Source organism: Myotis brandtii, unplaced genomic scaffold (assembly GCF_000412655.1).
Source record: "Myotis brandtii unplaced genomic scaffold, ASM41265v1 scaffold59, whole genome shotgun sequence".
NCBI classification, from domain to species: Eukaryota; Metazoa; Chordata; class Mammalia; order Chiroptera; family Vespertilionidae; genus Myotis; species Myotis brandtii.
In genome coordinates, this window is record NW_005370223.1 from 3,134,819 (window position 1) to 3,157,955 (window position 23,137).

The window sequence follows — 23,137 nt, forward strand, 5'->3', positions numbered from 1 at the left end:
ACTTTATGCACGTGTATATGCTGGTGTGTATGACTTTTGGATTTAAAAAAAAATATGTTTTATTGATTTTTTACAGAGAGGAAGGGAGAGGGATAGAGAGTTAGAAACATCGATGAGAGAGAAACATCGATCAGCTGCCTCCTGCACACCCCTTACTGGGCATGTGCCCGCAACTAAGGTACATGCCCTTGACCAGAATCGAACCTGGGACCCTTGAGTCCTCAGGCCGACACTCTATCCACTGAGCTAAACCGGTTAGGGCGACTTTTGGATGTTTTACACAGACAATATTATACACGCTCTTCTGTGCTTTATTTCTAATCAACAGAACATCTTGGAGAACGTTTCAGTATAAGTATGGCAGCCTCATCCTCTTCAAGTCTGCAGAGTTATACGGAGGTTGCGCTACTTATTTAACTTTCCAATATGGTCCCCATGTCACATCCTGACACAACCCCTTTCCCCCACATCACATCTGCTTCCACATTTGTATACTGTTCCCATTCATACCAATGTAGATCTTCACTGCATTTCAAAACTCCTTAAAAACAAATAAAATGACTAATGATTCCACAATTATACTTTCAAAGTACTTTTTCATATGCATAATTTCATCTGAGCATCACCTCACTGTGAGTCTGGTAAGTAACTTTATGAAAGCTCAGTAGGTCATATCATTCTTTTTTTTTTATTGTCTAAAGTTTTACATAAGTCTCCTTTTTTCCCAGTTGACTCCCCTCCCCCAACCCCCCAGCTCATACCATTCTTAAAATTTTAATCTCAGCTACCTTGGGCACTTACACAGGCAGTCGGGATAGCTACTGCCTGTTATATGCTTGTATATCTGGTGTTATTCTATGTGATTAACTATCTCCTTCATAAATCATGTGCCTTTTGGATGTTTTACACAGACAATATTATACACGCTCTTCTGTGCTTTATTTCTAATCAACAGAACATCTTGGAGAACGTTTCAGTATAAGTATGGCAGCCTCATCCTCTTCAAGTCTGCAGAGTTATACGGAGGTTGCGCTACTTATTTAACTTTCCAATATGGTCCCCATGTCACATCCTGACACAACCCCTTTCCCCCACATCACATCTGCTTCCACATTTGTATACTGTTCCCATTCATACCAATGTAGATCTTCACTGCATTTCAAAACTCCTTAAAAACAAATAAAATGACTAATGATTCCACAATTATACTTTCAAAGTACTTTTTCATATGCATAATTTCATCTGAGCATCACCTCACTGTGAGTCTGGTAAGTAACTTTATGAAAGCTCAGTAGGTCATATCATTCTTTTTTTTTATTGTCTAAAGTTTTACATAAGTCTCCTTTTTCCCCAGCTGACTCCCTCCCTCCCCCACCCACAGCTCATACCATTCTTAATAATTTTAATCTCAGCTACCCCAGGCACTTACAAAGGCAGTCAGGATAGCTGCTACCTGTCATATGCTTGTATATCTGGTGTTATTCTTTTTCTATGTGATTAACTATCTCCTTCATAAATCATGTGCACATTTTTCAAAAGTGTTGAAGATCGTCATTAGCAATTCCTTAAATGCATTTCCTTAAATTTTATTTATATCCCAGTTTTTCTCAGGTTAGGAACCGGATCGTGGAAGTCTACTCTCAGCTGAAACTGCTCCCACAGAACGGAAAGGTCACTGCTACTTGCTAGCTGGAAGTTATTTATCCCCCTGTGCCTCGGTCTTCTCATCTCCAGGTCCACATCAAATGTCACACCTGCTCGATTCCAGGAATCTGGCTCTGCAAGAGGCCCGTGTGGGGAACTGAATACGATGTTTGAAAAGCTCACCTGCAGGCCTGATGTGACCAAGGATCCTGGGACAGTGACTCAGGATGCTGACTGTCAGGAGTCACAGGCCATCTGAGTTAAGCTTAAAAATTAATTCAAAATTATGTCTCTACTGCTATAGTCCAGGGATCCAAAGGAAATGAACTGACAGATCACAGAGGAGAAACACTAGCAGCCCTATATTTGCTGCCCACTGCTATCCTCAGGGAGCTGGTGTGCAGCACCAAGATCTGGGTATTGGTGGGGATGGAACTCGGAGCAGCTGTGGGCAAGCTGCAGGTGGGAGTCAACGACTGGACATGACCTCGATACAGGGACGTGGCCCACCCGCCACCCTCATGCTTAGACCTGCAGCAAATCCATTTTCCCATCAAATACAGCTCAAGTCACATAAGAGTCTACAATGACCTGGTGGGAATTTCATATTTAACGATACAACATACAAGTATTGATAAAATTTCTTCCTATAAACTGGCCATATGTGCAAAACAAGTAAACAAGCTCATCCCTGCTGTTTGTAGACCAGGTGTACTGGGGGAAGGGGGGCAGCATATGCCAAGGGAGGGCAATCTTTTTCCTTTTTTAATCCTCACCCAAGGATATTTTTCCATTGACCTGTTAGAGAGAGTGGCAGAGAGAGGGAAAGACAGAAAGAAACATCCATGTGAGAGAAACACATTGATTGGTTGCCTCCTGCACGTGCCCTGACCAGGGCCAGGGCCGGAGAGGAGCCTGCAACCAAGGTACGTGCCCTTGACTGGAATTGAACCCAGGATTCTTTGGTTCACAGGCCAATGCTCTATCCACTGAGCAAAACCAGCTAGTGTGGCAATAATATTTTAAAGTGATGTTCTTAGCACTGTTGATTTCATAGACAAGTGTGGTTGACATGAGAGTCACATTGTGATCACCATCATACTGAAGTGTGATCATCATAACTATAATGGTAACAGCTAATACTTACTAATATAAGCACAATTCTAAATGTTTTACATACAACTTAATCCTTATAATAAACCTGTGAAAAAATATACTATTAAGTTATTATGCTATTATAAAATATACTATATATATTATATGTATATACATATCTATATATATAAAAGGTTAAGTAACTGACTATCCAACCGTTCGACCGGCCCGTACATATGACGTGCACTGGCAATCTATCTATATATATAAAAGGCCAAGTGACTGACCATCTGTCCATCCATCCATCTGACTGACCAGCTGGTACATATGATGCACACTGGCAATTTAAAAATAAACGTTGACTCGCGCATGCATGATACATATACAGCTCTTGCTGGTGCCAATTGCACGTGTGTTTTAATTTTATACTATATTATATATACTATTTTGACATATAATTTTTTGCAGTAATGTAATTACTGAATGAATCTTCTAATTAATATCCTTTCAATGTGCACGAATCTGTGCACTGGGCCACTAGTAATATATAATATTGCATAAAACTAGTACTGTCCCTATTGGGCATACGAGGAAATTGAGTCAAAGAGGAAATGACGATCTTATCTGGAATTTTCTAGCGAAGTGGAGAGTGTGGATTGGAACCCAGGTAGTTACTTTCTTAATGATCACACTCTCCTGCCTCTTGTATGCCAGGGCCGATGAATGGACAACTCAGCCCTGACATTGTAGTCTCAGCGAGTGGCACCCAGGAGCTGTGCGGAGCATAACCTGAGGCCTCACGCAGCGTCCCACTGGGGACAGAGGAACTGACCTCCATGGCAGGGGGCCTGGCTGGCCCTGGGGTTCCTTCAGACGAGCTCTCCAAACTGGAAGCCGTTTCATAATGTGGATGCTCCACCAAAAGAGGTCCCACGTCAAACTGATTTGGGAGGAGGTGAGTTAAAAACTTAAATGGTTCTTTAACTGAAAGATCCCTCGGACCCTCAATGCCTTAGTGTTTGCTGTGAATCTCCTCGAGGAGGATATGGTTGTAATATTTCTAACCATATCTGACCATTAATATCATCCTGAATAGTACGCTTTGCGGACTATTTTCTACTTTGGGAAACGTCTGACATTTAACTGGATGCAGCTGTGCGGCCTGTTTCAGGAGGCGCCGCTGCTCTAGCGTAAAAGTCTCCTGTTGAAACTCTCGGACTGAGAATGCAGTACAAAGTGGTTGGAGGGAAAACAGCCTAGAATCAGAGCGATGCTTCCGTTCACTGGCACCTCCAGCTGCTGTGTCCTCCTCTACGCAAGCCCTAGATCTGAGACCTGCAGCCCCGTTCTTCCTCGGCTGACATCCCGTTTCCCAGCCCAACCGTCCTCTTAAGTAAAACCTGAAATCTCCTTTAATTGGTCTCCACCCCCGGGCTCGAGGCTAGCGGGTATTACCTGTCTATCATCTAGCTTCTGGAATATGACTTGACCTTACTTCTGGCCTTAAGAGTTTTTTTCAGATTCAGCTGAGCCCGACTCCAGTGAAGATGGATGGGGGGGCTCTCTTGGTCCTGGCAATGTGTCTCCTGATCAACAGGGCTCCAGCTATGACTTTTGTGGGTTACCAGGAGTCACGGAATAAACTGGGCTCCTGAACACCCCGTGGGACATTCTTTCCCCTCAGTACAATCTCCCCCGATTCCCAGGCTATGGCAGTGACATGCTGAAGGAGGCCTGGATTGAGAAGTCTCTATAATGCAGGGAATAGAGTCCTGAACCTGCCTTCACAAAGCCTGCCCTTCGTGGGGCGGCTTGGAAGCCCGAACAACCAATCTGTCCTCTCATCCAGAGACAATGGCTTGTTTGGCTAGATTCGTACTCTAGCCACTGGCCCCGAACAAGCTGACCTCTGGTGTGGGAGGAGGAAGCGGGAGATGGTCCTCGTCTCACAATGAATTTCTTGACGTTCTGTCTGGGGAAGACATTAATAGGTGACTTGAAGTCAATACGTTACTAGTCTCTGGAGAGTGCTGATGAATGCACTGCAATTTTTATTTTTATGATAAGTATCTGGAGTAAATCAGCTAGGATCTCCCAGACTATTAGATTCCGTACTTCTGATGACAAAGGGAGAAGAGAGGGGAACATACTATCATTTTTGGCTGATTAAAGGGGAGAGAAATCTGGTGCTTTTTTTTAAAGGAAAAAAAATCATTAAAATAATTTAAAGCTATTAATCCACTGAGAATCAGAACACAGTCCAAAGCTTGTCATTGAGTTAATAATAGTTGGCGATTCCTTTCAGACATAGCTTTTGTGAGGTCATTTTTTGAGGCCAGTGGTGAAAAGCTTCAGAGTCACAGAGCAACATTTGGCAATAAATTAGTTCAGCTTGTTCCCACATGGTCCAAAAATCTTCATTTGTTCCATCATGCAAAACAAACTGCCATTTGCTTCAAGCAGGGAAAAATAAGTGATTTTCTTTTGCACATTTTGACAATTTAATTTTTAGCATGCTTATATGTTAATCTTTTTTTTAAAATGTCACTATTCTTTTCCTTGTTTGGTTTTAGTCTGTGTAAAGGAAAAAAAATGCATTTTTAGCTTCTAACAGAAAGAGCCAAATTTGCTCAAGGCAACAGCAATACAGGACAAAAGAAAAGACATGTGACAACACACTGCTGAGTGAGGCTGAGGAAAAACCTCTTCCTAAGCATGAGGTGGGTGATGGCACTTCAGATCACGATCATCTTATGATGCCGCTGTTGGAGACGTGGGTATGGAATTGGTGAATACATCCTTCCTTATTCTTATGATACTAGATTGAAATTAAGAATTAACCAGTTTTGCCTGGCTGGCATAGCTCAGTGGTTGAGCGTCGACCTATGAACCAGGAGGTTACGGTTCGATTCTGGTTGGGGCACATGCGGGCTCAGTCCCCAGTAGGGCATGTGCAGGGGGCAGCTGATCAATGATTCTCTTTCATCATTGATGTTTCTCTCTCTCTCTCTCTTTCTCCCTTCCTCTTTGAAAAAAAAAAATATATATATATGGAGAGAGAGAGAGAGAGAGAGAGAGAGAGAGAGAGAGAGAATATTGAGCAGTTTTAACTAGAGTATGCAACAAATGTGCTATCGGTGATATAGCCCTACTAAAAAAGCATCAAGTTAGGAAGGCAAAAAAAAAGAACCCCAACCAGAGCCACGGGAAATGAAACCTGGATTGCTAATGTGTGCAAAGATATCCTCCTCTGGGTGTCCTCTGCTGAATCAGTAGAGTGTAGTGGTGGCTGGGGTGGTAGTAGGAGTCAGGATGATATGATGTGATAGGCCCCATACTAAGAGTTTTATACACATGAACTAATTTAACCCTCTGAGGCAGGTAATATTATCTTCATTTTAAAGATGAGAAAATTGAGACTTCAAGAGAGGAAGTCACTTTGCAAAGGTCACACAGCTTTCTGACACGGGAGAAGCACCGGAGCCTTTGCCCTGTAGTGCTACCTGGCTGCCAGTAGGGGCACACTGGCTCCCCACTTGCTAGTTATATGACCTTGGGCAAGTTATCCAACCTAAGTACCCATTCTGTAAATGGGTTGGTTCCTGCATTTAAATGAGATAGCTCATTTAGAACATTTATGATACCAGAAAAGAATAAATATTTAATAAAGTTTTCTGTTATTAAAATAAGAGAAATTAGTGAAGAATTAAATAACTAATAGAAGTTTTACTTGGTTTGATGAGAGAGAGAGAGAGCGAGAACGAACATGTTTCTTATTCCTTTTTAGTATTACCTCTTGGGCATAAAGTTGGCTACACATATGATGACAATGAACAGGGCTTTACATTGTTCAAAGTGCTTAAGTGAATGACCCAATTTGATCCTTAAAACAGTCTCTAATACTTGTCAGCCAACAGGCTTAGAGAAGTGAAGTCATATGCTGGCCACACAGTTGACAGCAGAAGCTGAATCCAGATCTGAACCCACGAGAGTGAGTTCAATTCGTATCCTTTGATGTTGAGCCAGTTAATTGCTGTTAGTAATGCTTAGTTGATTTTGGGTTTTCTAAGTCTATGATCAAACCACCTGCACCGATTGATGCTGATATCCTTCCCTCTCACAGTTTATGACTAGCATTTATTCTTTCCCTAAACCTTACAGGCAGTGGCTGTAGTACAGTATTGAATACTTACCCTTTTGCACCTTCGTTAACACTTCTCGTGTTGTTCCCTCTGTATGCCCACCTCCCAATGCTTGGCTGTGGCCCCTGCCTGTCCTATCCAGCCAGCAGAGAGGATTCAAACGTTACCTCTGCTGTCAAAAGTTCTCTCTGAGCTTCCCAGTTAGAGTAATCTCTCCTTACCCTAAACCAGCGGTTCTCAACTGGGGGCGATTTTACTCCCCTCTCCCCCGGCCCGGGAACATTTGGCAATGTTTGAAGTCATTTTTGGTTGTCATAACTGGTGCAGAAGGTGCTACGGGCATCCACTGTGTAAAGGCCAGTAGGGATGTTGCTAAATACTCTACGAGGCACAAGACAGCCCCCTACAAAGAGGGAGTATCCAGCCTAAAACATCAGCAGTGCTGAGGTTGAGAAACCCTGTTCTAAACTAAAGCTTCAGGCCTTAATGATACGTATTATTTCCTGCTTTTAAAAAACATTCAACTGTATTGTTTGGGGGCAGAGATTCTGTCTTAATTAGTCATCTTTTTACCACGAATGTTCACGATAATTAGGCAAGTCTCCCTTCACATCCATTTGTATCGCTTCATCAAATATCTTAGATTAATTTAAACATTAATCGACCATTAATGACAAACGATGGTATATTTTAGGTAAAACGATTTAAAGTTTCCTGAAGACATTACATAACTGAGAAAAATGATGTAGGACCTAAGGTTTTTAACTTATAAAACGCGGGCATGGCTCATTCTTATTCCAGACAACTCCCCCAAATGATTGCACAAACCATCATATATTTAAAAAAGATAGAAAAAGAATATAGGTGACAAGATGCAGTTCACGTATGAATAGCATTTGGGAAAACACTTTAACCATGAAAAATGTGACAATCTTGACTACAAACTCTAGTAGCAGAATCCAAGGAAGGAGGAAGAGAAACAGTGCCAACACTGTCCTAACACTCGCTCCTGGGAAATATGATCAGAGACAAATAAGGCTCAACATAGCAACGCTGGTCTCCCAGCTAACGCTCACATTCTAAAAGCAAATGTGATCTCCTCGGAAGCGAGTGGACATTGCTTTATTTCAAGCACCTAAAGGATCATATTCATTATCATACGCCAGCAGCAATTCAGACAGGAGTTTGTCAAGGAAGGAAACAGGAATCTCCAAAGTCTTCTCACCAATGACATTTCCAACAAGAGGTGGAAGATAGAATCAATAGATGATAGCTTTGCTAATAACAAATCTGTCTTACACCAGGCAGGCTACTGTCATTTCCCACCAGCAGCTGTATTTCTCAATAACATTTTATAAAAGAGCGATGTTCTATGTTATGTTTGGAGAGAACTAACTGCAAACCAGGTAGCTATTGGTACATCTAATTTGTGTGTGTGGTTTTCTTTTTTTTTGTTTTGTTAATCCTCACCCAAGGATATTTTTTCCATTGATTTTTAGAGAGAGTGGAAGGAAAGAAGGGAGGGGAGGGGGAGAGAGAGAGAAACATTGATGTGAGAGAGACACATGGATGGGTTGCCTCCCACACATGGTCTGACCAGGGCCAGGGATTGAACCTGCAACCCAGGTACGTGCCCTTGACCAGGAATGGAATTTGTGACCCTCCTGGTCCGAGGGCCAACACTCTAACCACTTAACACTGGCCAGGGTGTGTTTTTTCCTTTTCCATGTATACTTTCATGGGACAGTCTAACAAATACATCCTTTGAAATAAAATTTACTGGATTTTATTATGCTCGTAAAAATTTCATAAAATTCATAACCACAATACTATAAAATAATAATTTGCTGTGGTCAATAGTATGGGGAGTGGGTGTAATGAAGATGGAAGTATTTCCCATGGAAGAGCAAACAGCACCTCCAAGATGATATCATTTCAGTAATTTGTTCCCAGTTTCCAAAGCACATATTTTTTATGGATAGCATTATTTACTTCCTGATCAAGCAGTGCTGTAATGACATGAATTGAAGAATTACTTACCTAGTACATCGGAGGCTCGCAAATTTTCTTTCAGAAACATAGCAGAAATAAAGGCACTACCTAGAAAGACAATGACCGTTAGTGGTGTTTCCAACATAAAAACATATATTACGCAATGGCATTTGAAAGGAGTTAAGCAGTTCGTGTCCTAAGCTGGCTGGCTGTGTCCTGGTCAGAGACCCAGCGGCTGTGGCTGTAAAGTAACTTCTTTCCTGCTCATGGTTCAGGATACACGGAAAGTAGCCTGGCTCACAATGGCCCTGGGACCGTGATTGGGATGGTGCCCCATGGACAGTGAGGCCTTAATGACTGAATGAATGAATGGAAAGGAAGGGAAGAAGGGAGGGAGGGAGGGAGGGAGAGAGGGAGGGAGGAACTGTGACACCAGTGTTGCTATGGAAAGGCAGAAAGAGACAGAAGGGAAGGAAAGAAAGGAAGGGTGGAAAGAAGGAAGTCTTAACTTCATATCCCAAATGGAAACTCATTATTTCCCATCACCTCCTCCTCTAATCCTCACTCCTATGATGCCTCTGTCGAGCACCAGAATCCTAAGACTCCGCCTGGCTCCCCCCTCACACTGCACATCCAACAGGCTACTGGGCCTGTTAAAGCTACAAAACGCAAAAAGGATATGATTGGTAACAATAAGCTTGAACTACACTAATGCGTCAAATCATATAAATTGCTGTGAAATAGTTATCAGAGTTTTATGAAACATAAACATGCTATTTTTACTTTCTGAAAAGAAAATTATGTCTGATGCACTTATATACTCATTTTTCTGTTTTAAGAGAACATGAGATTTTCTATAAAATTTTTACATAAGAGAATAAAAAGATTTTAAGTTTTATTTATCTAGCAAAGAAAGCAATAAGAGGAACATTCTATTAAGATACATTTACTTGTAACTCATTTACCCTGAAAAACATTGTTAAAATGAGAGCAGGGCTGAGCAAAAACAGTATCGGAACAACAGCTGATCACATGACTTCCAAGCAGAGTAGTAAATGTTTAAGATGAGGAAAAAATAAACTAAAAGTGCTCCCGTATACATTGGCAATCAGAGATCTGTCAAACTCAACCCTGTCTAGTTGTGGCTATAACCATGACCACTGTGCAATGGACCCTTAGAAAGGGGGGAAACCTATTACACTTCTATTCCTCTAGTAAAATCCAATATTCAACAGAAAAAAATGTCGAGATCAAAAGCATTAAAACAGAACACACTTGTAAATGAAACAGATTTGTGCTGGGTATAGGTACCTCTGAGCACGCACACTGTTGGGTATATTTTGGACTACACGCATATTTGGGCAGAGGTTCATTCTGGCTTTCGTAGGACATGGGTCTACACAGAGAACGCTCCCGGCCACTGGTCTCCACAGAGCGCTCACAGACACAGGTCTACATGAGTGTGCATAGACTCTGGGATTAAATTCATTACACAGTGTCACACTGTGACTCCAGAGATAGACACTGGACTACAAATGACCATAACACACTAAAAAAGGTGAAAAGCAGCATATGAAGTGGTTATGTAGGAATCATGAGGGAAAAAGATAGCAGGAATATTATCCATAGGGGAAAGGACAAAAACACACACAAAAAACTAAAGTATTTTCTCTGGCTCAAATAGTGCTCCATGGGGAAGTTTAGTCATATAGTCACTTGGCCTCAAACACACACACACACAAAAAACTAAAGTATTTTCTCTGGCTCAAATAGTGCTCCATGGGGAAGTTTAGTCATATAGTCACTTGGCCTCGACCATAGAGCTTCATGGCCACGAAGAATCTTAGCAACTGTTACAATGGACTGACTCCTATTGATGAGCCATCTATTCTCTCTTCAGCCGTTAAGTGTCACTCAGGTTAGCAATCGGAATGCAGATGCTTTCTGGTCAAGGCTGACAAAGGAAACTTACACATGGGCATTCTGACTGGGATTTCCAGGTGAAAACAGATAAAGGCCAAGCAAGATTCTGGTGGCTGCAGCTGAACCAAGTCTAGATGTGGGGGACCGTTCCAGTCCCAGGTATAGGGATGTGCCCTGGTATTGAGCTCTCTAATACTTCCTGCTATGCTTAGGAACAAACCCTCTATTTGTTCTTCATTCACCTCCTCTCTGACGTCACTTAGACTTGTTCTAAAACCTGGTTGTTATTATGGAAGAGTTACTTAGCTTCATGTGGCCAAGAGTTGGTGCTCTAAGATCCATAGCAGGCCACAGTGAGAGGGAGAAACCAACAAGCATACATTAATTTGGTGCATGAGAGTTCAGATAGGTTGCACTAACTTGATTTGGATTTCTTCTGTGATAGCCACTAAGGATCAGAAGTTAGGCATCAGTTTTCTGTTACACAGGACAAGGGTCTCAAGGTCTTGGGGGTTGGTTCTTAATGCTATTCTTGCTAGATGTTAAAAAATGCACAGTATTTTGCAGATGCAGCTGCAATGGGATGAGCTAGACCAGAACCATAACTAGATAAGTTTAGCCAACTGCAAAGAAGAAATTGACAGGCAATCAACCAAACAGTGTACATAAGCAACGGCTAAGCCTCCCTTTGGGAAGGCAGAGCTTTGGATGTGAGTTTTACTTGCTGCCAGAATAAAACTAATAGCAACCGTGTCTTGTCCTTGAATAAGAACATCCCAAGTGGCAAACCCCTTGAGTTCGGTAACATTTCTGTAAGATAGCAATTAAACCCCAGGGTAGATTTTTACCTAAAAATCATTTTTGATTTTTGGGTCTGTAGAGTGATAGGTAAATGGCACTCCCTTTTTCAATTTGCAACACTGAATTATTTGTGTACATTTTACTTAAATTATCTACCCCTCCAAATAATAATTTTTTAATTAAAGATTTAATGGCACAGGAGAAAGTTCAATAACTATTTAAATGTGTTATAGTATGGCTATTTAAAAAAGATTTTAATCCGACTGGATTAAAAAACTGTGGTACATCTAGGTCAGGAGTCCTCAAACTACGGCCCGCGGGCCACATGCAAATACAAATATTGTATTTGTTCCCGTTTTGTTTTTTTACTTCAAAATAAGATATGTGCAGTGTGCGTAGGAATTTGTTCATAGTTTTTTTTTAAACTATAGTCCGGCCCTCCAACGGTCTGAGGGACAGTGAACTGGCCCCCTGTTTAAAAAGTTTGAGGACCCCTCCTCTAAAAGGACAGTGATGTCAGTGACGCACAAGCCTACAACTGTGAGGTAAATTCAAGAAGAGAAGTCAGTACCGGCCGGTGTGGCTCAGTGGTTGAGCATTGACCTATGAACGAGGAGGTGAGGGTTCGATTCCTGGTCAGGGCACAGGTTGAGGGCCCAGGTTGAGGGCTGGATCCCCAGTATAGAGGGCGTGCAGGAGGCAGCTGATCAGATTCTCTTTCGTCATTGATGTTTCTCTCCCTCTCCCTTCCTCTCTGAAATCAATAAAATATATTTAAAGATCCCCAGTGGGTGTGCAGGAGGCAGTGATCAATGATTCTCTCTCATCATTGATGTTTCTATTTCTCTCTCCCTCTCCCTTCCTCTCTGCTGACAATAAAAAGTTGTTTCCCTAACAAAGTCTAGCGGTCTCTCTTTTCCTATGTACAATAGCTTGTTGTTATTTGTTTTTTGTTTTTTGTTTTTTTTTTCATTTTTTTATTGCTTAAAGTATTACAAAGGGTATTACATATGTGTCTTTTTTTTCCCCCGCCCTTGACAATCCCCTGGCCTCCCCTACCCCCCAGTGTTCAGGGTATATTTGGATTGGCAACTTTTGTTTATGTGTACCACATCAAGACCAACAGAGTCAACAACCTTAATATATAAAGAACTCCTATAAATAAGAAAAATATTAATGCACTAGAAAAAAAAATGGGTGAAGGGCATGAATGTATAATCAACAGAAAAAATACAAATGGTCAATAAAAGTATGATTATTATGAATAAATATGAATATGTTAGACTGGAAAACCTTATTTTTGCCTATCCACTTGGCAAAGCACTTTTTAAAAAAAAAATTCCTCACCTGAGAATATGTTTTATTGATTTTATTTTATTTATTTATTTTTTTGTGAAACCCAAATTTATTTCTATTTAAAAATGCTCAAGAGACTTTAAAAAGGCCCAAAAGCCCAAAGGTGTCCAGGTTTAACTTCAGATCATCCTGACTTGGCGTCCTTCCGTTTCTCCTTTTTTGAGGCATCAATTGGATTCTTGTTAATGAGACACCTTGGCAATTCTAGTTAGATCGTGGCAACATCTTGTGACTCCCAGTATCTGTCATAAAAAGCCATCAGGTTATGAACGATGAGAAACGTAATACCAAAAATAATCACGAGATGTCTGCAGATTTTACTTGAATATCATTTCTGAATTATTCTTTGCAACCAGGCCCTAGGTTCATAGCAGCACAATTTACAATAGCTAAGATTTGGAAACAGCCTAAGTGCCCCTCAGCAGATGAGTGGGTTAAAAAACAGTGGTACATCTACACAATGGAATACTACGCTGCTGTAAAAAAGAAGGAACTCTTACCATTTTCGGGGGCAATGGGTGACCTGGAGAGCATCATGCTAAGTGAAATAAGCCAGTCAGAGAAAGATAAATATCACCTGATCTCACTCATTTGTGGAATATAATGAACAACATATATAAACTGATAGGGGGAGGAAAGGAGACATATGTAATACCTTAATCAATAAAGAATAAAAAAAAAAGATTTTGTTCACATGTACGTCTCATTTTTTACCCTTTTATGACCACTTCTTAAAAGACAAATTTAATCCAAAACTTAAGAATAAAAACAATTACACATTACCTATATGTAATTATGATATGATATTCTTATTTGATTCAATTGGAAAGAAAAAAACCCATTCAGGTCACGAACGCAAATGCCGACAGTGGCCATTTAGCTAATCCTCTGGAGAGGAAAAAGGAGTGGGCTGTGGCGACGCGGACTACACAGTCAGTGACAGGTGGCAGCCATCACTCAGCCCTCGCGCACTGCGAGTCCCCTGCTACCAAATCTGATTCTTTTAGACAAAAATCCAGTTCGTGTGTGTCATGGTCCAGTTTCTAAACATGGGGAAATAATTTGTATTCTTATAAGCATTGTTGGAGCCAAACAAAACACAGCCGAGGCCAGAGCTGGTCGGCAGGCCACCACCAGTGTGTGAGCACTGTCCTAGTCCTCAATTTCCATTTCCTGGACATTCGAGTTACCGTTTTGTATCTACGATCTGAAGAGAACTCAGGGTATATGTTTATAATATAGGAAAGTAGAAGGCAAAGTAGTAAAGAAAACTCTTCTTTTATGAAAAAAACAAAGTAACCCATGACATGAAAAGAACAGACTTACATAATAACGCTACAAACAGATCCTCGCATGTAAATATCTGGCTTGTGGTTTCTGACCACTTAGCAGGGCAGCTGTATTGTACGGGTAAAAGCAAACCGCAAAGCACTTTCGTGTCAGTCACAGCCCAGCGTCAAGCACGTGCACACATGGAGCGTGCTCACAGGCTCAGTCTAGTCTAATCGTATGAGGCACTGGCTGCTCCACAATTATCATTCCCTGTTAGTTGTAGAATTACATGTCAGTTACAACATACCCCATGGAGTCAGGATTTGAAGATCTGAGGACACATTGAAAGATGTTTCTTTACAGAGAGAAAAGTTAGCCTACCATCCCTAATGGTAGGAATAAAAGTGAATAAGTAATTCATCGTACTAAAAAAATTGCTATTGTCATTTATTGAAGATAATAAAAGGATAATTCATAGGTTATTCGCATAATTTCAAATGAGAAAATGTATCTGGATTAAGAACAATGATCCCTTCTTTTCTACATTTTTTTTCTTGACACACAGTAGTGATTAAACTTGAAAAGACTCCAAAAAAAATGAAAATGCTATCACTGGAAAGATTAACTCTGTATTATAAATTTAAATGTACATTACTTCAACAATAGCAGTTTCTCTAGAAATACACTGTGGTGTTCTCAAATAATAAGGATGGACGGAAGAGACATTTCAAATACAGTTTTTAGGTTTTTGGAATGCTTTCAGCTGAGTGCACGAGCGGACAGACGTAAGGTGAGAACCTCAGAGCTTTATTCCACACACTAGAGGCCCGGTGTATGAATTTGTGCACAAGTGGAGGATCGGGCTGAAACCAGCTCTCCGACATCCCCCGAGGGGTCCTGGATTGCGAGAGGGCACAGGTCAGGCCGAGAGACCCCACCGGTGCACAATCGGGGCCGATGAGGGACGTGGGAGGTTGGTCAGCCAGGGAGGGACCGCAGGAGGGTTCCAGGGACGTGTCTGACCCGTCTTGCTCAGTCCCGATTGGCCTGACCCCAGCAGCAAACTAACCTGCTGGTTCGAGCGTCTGCCCTCTGGTGGTCAGTGCACGTCATAGCTACTGGTCGACTGGTTGACTGTCTGCCTCCTGGTGGTCAGTGCACATCACAGTGAGCAGTTGAGCGGCCTTAGCATATCACTAGCATATTGCGCTTTGATTGGTTGAAAGGATGACCGGACAACCGGACACTTAGCATATTAGGCTTTTCTTATATAGGATGTTACTTAGGCTGGTTTGGGGACCATGTGCTGAAGCAGACGGCCCAGCAAGTCACTGAGAAAAGGGGTATCTTATCTTTGCACATGTCCAACATGAAGATAAACATGCATGCGAAGCGCCACTGTCACAGGCAGCTGTGAGGTCTGGAGCTCCAGCGAGTTCACCGGCTGGCATTAAGCACAGGGCTCCCAGCGCTGGGACACGCGCAGTATCTAGGTCTGTGGAACGCAATGTCACTCACTCATTGGTCTGTTTATGCTTCCTTTCATTTGTTTCTAATAAAAATCTTGGAGACCCAAGTTTCTGCTTGAGATGACTTCTCTGGAACTCCAAAAGGCCTCGCCCGGGCGTCTGGCTACGCTATGCCCATCATCTAATGGATCGCAGACGTGTTTCAGTGTAGAGCTTCCTAACAGCACAACAGAAATACACGAAACAACATATATTCCACATCCTGCATTTCATTTTGAGCAAAAGCCAGCATGTTGGGGGAAATTAGAGACGGAAAAGACTTATCAGTCATATGTCTCACTCTCTTCTCCAGTTTTAATCCAAATTAGCCACGCTGAGGGTGACTCCTTCTCTTAGGAAATTATCCCAGGGCCAAGGAGACTGAGTTGCTATTAATTTTTATCGTTCCATTTAATATTCCAAGTGTTTGATCTCGCATAATTCACCTCAAATTTGACCTACTTATTACTCATTTCTATTCAGCTGGGAAATAATTAAGGAAAATAAGCGTATGTGGCTCAGATGGTACCTGGCACAGAGGACGCACATTCGATGTTAGTTCCTTACCTTTCGCTATTTCTAAAGGACTGCCCGGGTTTAATTGGAGAAAGATGATATCTCCTCTGGACTCTTTTCTAATTACTTCCAAAAAATATACTCAGAGGCACAAAACTGGAGAATGTCCCTCATGTTCCATCTGTTCCACCCTCCTGCCCCTGCAGCAAGCTCCCTTCGTGGCCCGCTCCTGTGCCACCCCTGGTGAATTTTATACTGAGCAAGCTCTGCCCTGAATCTTCTTCACTCTATGTGGCTTCAACTCTTTGGATTGTTGCTGACTTAATGATTTTATTTTTTTATATTTTTATTGATTTCAGAGAGGAAGGGAGAGGGAGAGAGAGAGAGAAACATCAATGATGAGAGAGAATCATTGATTGGCTGCCACCTGCATGCCCCCCTACTGGGGATCAAGCCCACAACCTGGGCATGAGCCCTTGACCAGAATAGAACCCGGGACCCTTCAGTCCGCAGGCTGATGCGCTATCCACTGAGCAAAACCAGCTAGGGCTTAATGATTTTAAATCATCTCTCAATGCATAGATCACAGGCATGGGGATGAACAGAAAAAGGAAAATGTTACACGAAGGACACCCTTTGTAGATACACAAATACTCCATCTCAACCCCCAAATGACAGTCTTATAAACCTTTGTGCATTTACAAGAGCGAATATTCACAAGTCCCTTGCAATGAAATGTTTAACCATTGTGCTTCGTCAGGAATGGAAATCTTTGAAACACATGTTCTTTTCTGTCCCAACACCCTAGATCGGAACGTCCTATCCTCGTTTTATCACAATTCAGTTTCAAACCAATTCCCCGAGGCTGTACTGTGTGATTTCCCTGGGCCCCTCTCCTAGAAAGAGCCAACGCAGGCAGCCAGATACGCACACAGTCTCCTGGGTCTCTCGGTTGAACGGCCGGGACAGGACATTAAACAGTCACTGAGAGCACGATGGGACCTGCCAGAGGGGAAGGGCGAGGTCGGGACCGGCCGGGGCCCCTGAGCAGGTTGTGCAGAGCACAGACACTGCAGCTGAGGAGGCACCACCCACATCTCAGATTCTGTTGGTTTGTGTCTTTCCCAGGACAACTTTCTGACAGGTGGCACCAGAGTGTCCTGCTTCAATAAAATCAACGTATTCCAATTTTCAGACAAAGTACCACGAGAAAGGCTGCCTTTTGCTAACTCACAGAAAGGCACTGAGCAGAGACCACGCCTGCTGAATTTCGTCTAGGAGCCAGGAAAGGCCTGCTGAGGAGGAGGGTGTACCTGGGACAGGCAGTAAAGCAGAAGTTTAAAATTTTAGTACAAGTTCTACAGATATCCAGCTTACTTCTTTTTACTAAGTTTTTGGTATAGTAAATAGTTCTTCAGAAGCTATTTTTTTTAAAAAAAATATATTTTTATTGATTTCAGAGAGAAAGGGAGAGGGAGAGAGAGGTAGAAACATCAATGATGAGAGAGAATCATTGATGGGCAGCCTCCTGCATGCCCCCTATTGGGGATCGAGCCCAAACCCTGACCAGGAACTGAACCGTGACCTCCTGGTTCATAGGTCGACACTCAACCACTGAGCCACACCAGCCGGACAGAAAACACATTCTTAAATTGCAGTTAGACCTGAAAAACTCCGCCCTTCAGCCTCTTTGAAGTTAGTCAGCGAGCGAAGAAAGTGCTGCCAAGTGAGAGTAGCAAGTAGACAGAGTTGCACACACATCTCAGGCTGTTACCACTTGTCCCCTGACAAACTCCTGGGTCTGGTTTCTAGGTGCATTTTGTCGTGGTAGGTTACCTGGAAATCCTAGCATTTCCAACTTGTTTTGGTAGGGAATGTGGGGAGGAGTCCAAGGGTAATTACTGCTTAATGGCCCAACAGAGGAGCCGGGAAGATCCGACTTCTAGCTCCCTGAAAGTTAACCACTGCGCGGGTAAGAACGAAAAGCTTTTCTTGAACTGGTTCATCCACTTTAGAAAATGTAACCATTGGCCACCTTTGGGGACTGGGAGCTTCGTTTCTATGTGAGGAGGCGGCACAGCAGCGAGAACCAGTGCTGTCGCTGAGGCAGACACCGTACTTACTGCTCAGCTAGTTCTGTTCTCAGGGTGTTACCCAATTCCTCCTGTGACCACGTCTGAGGTAAGCACTCTTTTTCTTTTTTTAAAACAATTATCTTTATTGTTGAAAGTATTACAGATCACCCCTTCTTCTCCCCCCATTAACTTCCTCCACACAAGCACCCCCCCACCAGGCCTTCACCACACTACTGTCTGTGCTCCTGGATTATGTATAGATGCATATAAATCCTTTGGTTAATCTCTCCCCAACCACCCACCCCCACCTTCCCTCTGAGGTTCCACAGTCTGTTCCTTGCTTCCATGTCTCTGGATCTACTTTGTTCATCAGTTTATTTTGTTCATCAGATTCCACCTATGAGCGAGATCACGTGATACTTGTCTTTCTCTGACTGGGGTGAGCACTCTTTTTACTCCCATTTTGCAGATTAGAAATCAAGGCATGAACCGGTTTAAACACCTTGCCCAAGGTCACAGAGCTTTCCAGGGGCAGGACTGAGATTTGAGCCTCAGTGTGGCCCGAGAGCTTGTGCTCCTGACCATTCTACTGCCCTGGCTTATTGGGGAAGCATCCAGCCGAAGCGCTAGATGAAAGTGAAAAAACTACCCATTAAGCTTTCTTAATTATGGAAAATCAAACACAAGTCTAAAATTAACCGCACTGCTGGTATCACCAGCCTTTCCGCAGAACACGCGTTGGGACCCATTCTTCACTGACAAAGGCCTTTAGTGAGAAAAGTAGGGGAAAAGCACAAGGTGGCAAGGATACCAGGGCTCCGACTCTCTCTCTCTCAAAAAGCAGGACCCAGGCCTGGCCACTCCGATCTGCCTACTCACCAGAACTGTTTCCCGTCATCCAACCCCACTGCCCGCTCGGGCTAGTCGTCTATCCCGGCTGAGTCCCGATGCGGGGACTGCTGGGACCATTGCCTTCAGAAGTCCCCGAGGGTCCTCAGCAGAACTGTTGTTTGTAGTATAAAAAAAAAAAAAAGTCCCCGAGGGTCCTCAGCAGAACTGTTGTTTGTAGAGAAGCTTTGTAGAAAAGCATCTTGTGATTGTCAGGTTTGGGAAACCTGGCCCATTGCCTCTGCCTTTGAAAGACTGACCCTACGCCTGGACCACCCCAGGCCCCGGAACCCCACACGAACGACACCTGCGTAACTGGAAGCCTAGTATTTCAGAAACGTGCTTGACTGGGGAATTCTTTGTCCCTTAGAACACCCTCGAAAGCACCGGCAAAAGTCTCCTTGTGAAACGCTGTCTCAGGGTGAGCATGTCAGTGGGGTCCAGCAGGACACAGACAGACAGAGGGCCAGAAAGGACAGAAATGAAGATGGTTTGAGGCGGGAACGTGGAGAGAGTGCGAATGGAAATATCCATAACGCTGACCATAGTGCTTCTTCCATACTAGTCCTAATTAAAACAAAAAAAACACACCAAAAACCCTGCTCGATTGCAGTGTACAGAGGGAGCAGGAGCTCTGATGACTAAGACAGACCCGTGTGTGGTGAGACTGCACAATGGGGTCAAGGAGCACAGAGGGCTGGAAGGAGCAGACCAGCCGGAGGAAGAGGGCAGAAGGTACCCTTCGCTTGGACTTCAGAGCTAAACTGTCTACAGTGTCCTAGATTCTAATTTCTTTTTAAAAATTTATAAAGCAGCGGAAGAAAAAGAGGCCAGAACAGAAGATGCAACCTCCATGCAACATTGCAACAGACATTATCCTTTTTTCTTAATTCAAAGGGAGATCTGATTTCTCTGTTGAGGCTCCCAAGGAATAATAAGGGGGAAAAGTTCTAGCAAAGAAGTGTGAACACTCTTGTGCCTTATCTGTAAACACAGCCATAGATACGTCTGCGTGAAAAATACTTTCCCCTTTGCTTCAAATTCTCTCGAGTTTCCATAATCTTTATAAAGAATCTCAGGGTGGTCGGGGTTGTTCTGGGGAAAATTCTCCATCACAGTAGTCCCTATCCCACCCACGACACTTCATCATAACCTAAATTCAGCTCAGGAGTGCTGTGGGGATATTACTTCTGAGAATATATTATTTGCAAAGATTGTAAAGCAGAAAATGATTTGTGTTTGCGGCCATCATTTACTTCTTTGAATGTTTTCAATGGGCAGAGAGGGAAGTTGCTAAAAATGTTCTAAATGTGAACCATTAATTGGGGCTAAGATCACACACACAAAACAGTGAGAAGCATTAAGCAAAGCCCATCGGTCAAGGCAGTGGACTCAGAGTTTGAGGTGGGCAGGCAGGCCCCACAGGGGACTTGGGGAGGACAGGGCAGTGAGGGAAAGGCGGGACCCCTTAAGCTTCCTGTGGTTAATGAGAGCCTCGAGCAAGTCCTACTGCAATGAGCAGTTTCACGGCAGCTTCACTGAAGATCTACAACTTCTGAATATCCACCTCCCAGAAGGCCTGGCTATATTTCATTCCTGGGAAGTCTCGGATCTATACAATAAATCCCGCCATATCCCTCTTTCTTTTAGCTGGTTAGAGTAGTTCTTTTCTTGTTCCCAGAAAAATGATTTCCCAGGACTGGGTATCTGGCGATCAATGGAGAATTTCAGCCCGGCCCCCGGTAACTATTATGCCTGGACACTTTTTTCCTTTAGCTCTTTCATGGAAATTGAGGATAAAGCAGAAAAAGAAACAAAACTAAAGATTGGCTCTAAATATACAGTCATTATGAAGAATAATATAACATTTTCAGAACAATTGGGGAATTGGGGGCCTGAAGTCCCACGTTGACAATATAACTAGATCTTTTATGTTATTTCTCAGATTTTGAAAATAAAATCTAGGACGTCCGTGTACATGGTATGTATACTAAATAGAAGATAAGACATACCCAAATTGCTCCCTTTATCAGGATGTTAAAAATGATAAAGAATTACATCAATTGTGAGCCTATTCAGAGTAGTAACAGCATGGCGATTTTAACGGAACAACTTCTAGAAATTAAAAAAGTGGTCTTTGCTAAATGTTCTATCATCATAGATCATAAATGTATTTAAATATTTTGAATGATTAAGAAGGGGAAACTACTTGTTAAACAAAATGAAATTCTCTATAAATACACATTATTTCAGTTCAAACGATGCATTCTTTAAGACTGTTTTATACTTCCTAGGAGAAATACTAAAACTGGGATATGTAAGCACATGGTATGCTTGATCTAGTTGTTACCAGACAATAACCAGCCACTTGTTTCTATTTCAATGGCTTCCACATTCACAGAAATTTAGAAACATGCTGTTTCCATAGCAGCAAATAGAGAGCAAAAATAAAAAGATCTTATTGATTTAACGAGGTTTAGAGAATTTGTTCTCCTTTTCAGCAGTGATTTTTGCTCCTTTTTTAGTCTTTTAGCAACATCTCACATTCCCTTTTCTAAATGTACTTAGTAAATCATATAAATTTTAAAAGAAACAAATATTTAATTTTTAATGTAAAAGGGATGCTAACCTATGGAGTCGAGATCAGGCACCAAGGAATCTAAGTACATGCAATGTCAGTTTAACATATGAATAAAATATAAATTGTATTACAAGATGCTTTGAGCTGATTCATTAATAATGAACAAGCACAGCATAACATTTGCTGTTACTGTGAATTTATTAAGACGCAGGCTGGGAATTGGGCTTTTATGCACAGTGGTCAAGCTACCAAATGCAAGTTTATTCATGGTTCATGTGGCAGCATGACAGTGAATAACTGAAATGAGTAGTATATTGTGTGAAGTTAACATGCTAAGAAGACAGGAATAAACCTTCTTCCTTTCTGCGTGTGTTTTTTTAAGTTGTATGTTTTTCATCAACTTTCTGATCTCTTAAAATTTCCATTTGTCAAAACATAGGAAATTGGCTCACCTGTAACAGACATACAGCCTAACGGAGCGATGAGAGTGATGGGGGCAAATCCGTAGGCCGCGAAGTTCCCTGTCTCTCCGAGGGCCATCAGGAGAGCCCCGCCCCACCACAGCAAGCTCCTGAAGAATGGCCTTGGGTGCTCTTGGTGTGCCAACTGAAGATGGGAATATTTCTAGAAGTAAATCAGAATGTAAATAAGAAGATATTTAAAACTTGTTTTAAAAATGTTGGCCCTATAAATTTGCATCGTGGCTTTAACATTTATTTGCCAGATCATTGTAGAGCAATGATTATGTTTCTGTGTTTGTGTCAAGCATATGAGCAGCAGAAGTGATTCACACTGATGTAGCATTTTATAGTTCCCAGGGTCTTCTCACATATGAATGTTGCTTCATTCCCATAACAACTCTGTAAAATAAGTATCAATACTATCAAAAGTTGAGGTGTATGGGAAGGAGTTAAGTGACTTTTTGGTCCTCGACCAAAACACTTATTTTATTATTTTTTGTTCTCATTAAACTTAGTTTTAATGGGTCTCAAAATTCTGTGACAGATTTTTGGTCAAGCTAGTTTTTCCCATTAAAAAATACTGATTTTAAAAACAAATAATTTAAAAATTGCCACACATACAAAAAAATCCAAATGGCCCATAACACATTCTCCTTTCCTTCTGAAGGTTTTACGAGGCATGAATCGTTCATCAGTCTTTTACTATTAAACCTAAACGGCCAATGGAGACAAACAGTTCCGAGACTGTCTGATTAAGAAGTGGGGTGGCAGGTATGGGGATGATATGCATTTAGCTTCTGAGCTTTCTGGGCAGACTTGGTGGCTTTGCCAGCTCCAGCTGCCTCCTTGTCCACTGCTTTGATGACACCCACAGCAACTGTCT

The 23,137-nt window shown here is 42.2% G+C and overlaps 1 protein-coding gene and 1 long non-coding RNA gene across 11 annotated transcripts in view; one reads left to right on the top strand and one right to left on the bottom strand.

Annotated features, from left to right (window-relative positions):
* NIPAL2 (NIPA-like domain containing 2) overlaps window positions 1–22,453 on the bottom strand; it is a 47,454-nt gene extending 25,001 nt beyond the window's left edge. For 2 of the 10 annotated variants that reach the window (XR_001364615.1, XM_005879261.2), the window contains exons 1-2: window positions 22,246–22,441; window positions 8,922–8,981 (exon numbers count right to left, since the gene is read on the bottom strand). Coding sequence is in view for 8 of the 10 variants with exons in the window: in XM_005879261.2 (XP_005879323.1) it covers window positions 8,922–8,981; window positions 22,246–22,333 (148 nt within the window). In the remaining 2 variants the exon portion in view is untranslated. Of the gene's footprint in view, window positions 1–4,521; window positions 4,712–8,921; window positions 8,982–11,216; window positions 11,420–22,245 lie in introns of those variants that run through there. The other 8 variants (XM_014550272.1, XM_014550271.1, XM_014550273.1 and 5 more) reach the window with 7 other exon arrangements.
* Window positions 8,461–19,946, top strand: LOC106728319. The gene is made up of 3 exons (XR_001364616.1): window positions 8,461–8,471; window positions 14,415–14,417; window positions 19,863–19,946. It is a non-coding gene; the product is annotated as an uncharacterized LOC106728319 (long non-coding RNA).
* Window positions 22,454–23,137: the final 684 nt, after the last annotated feature.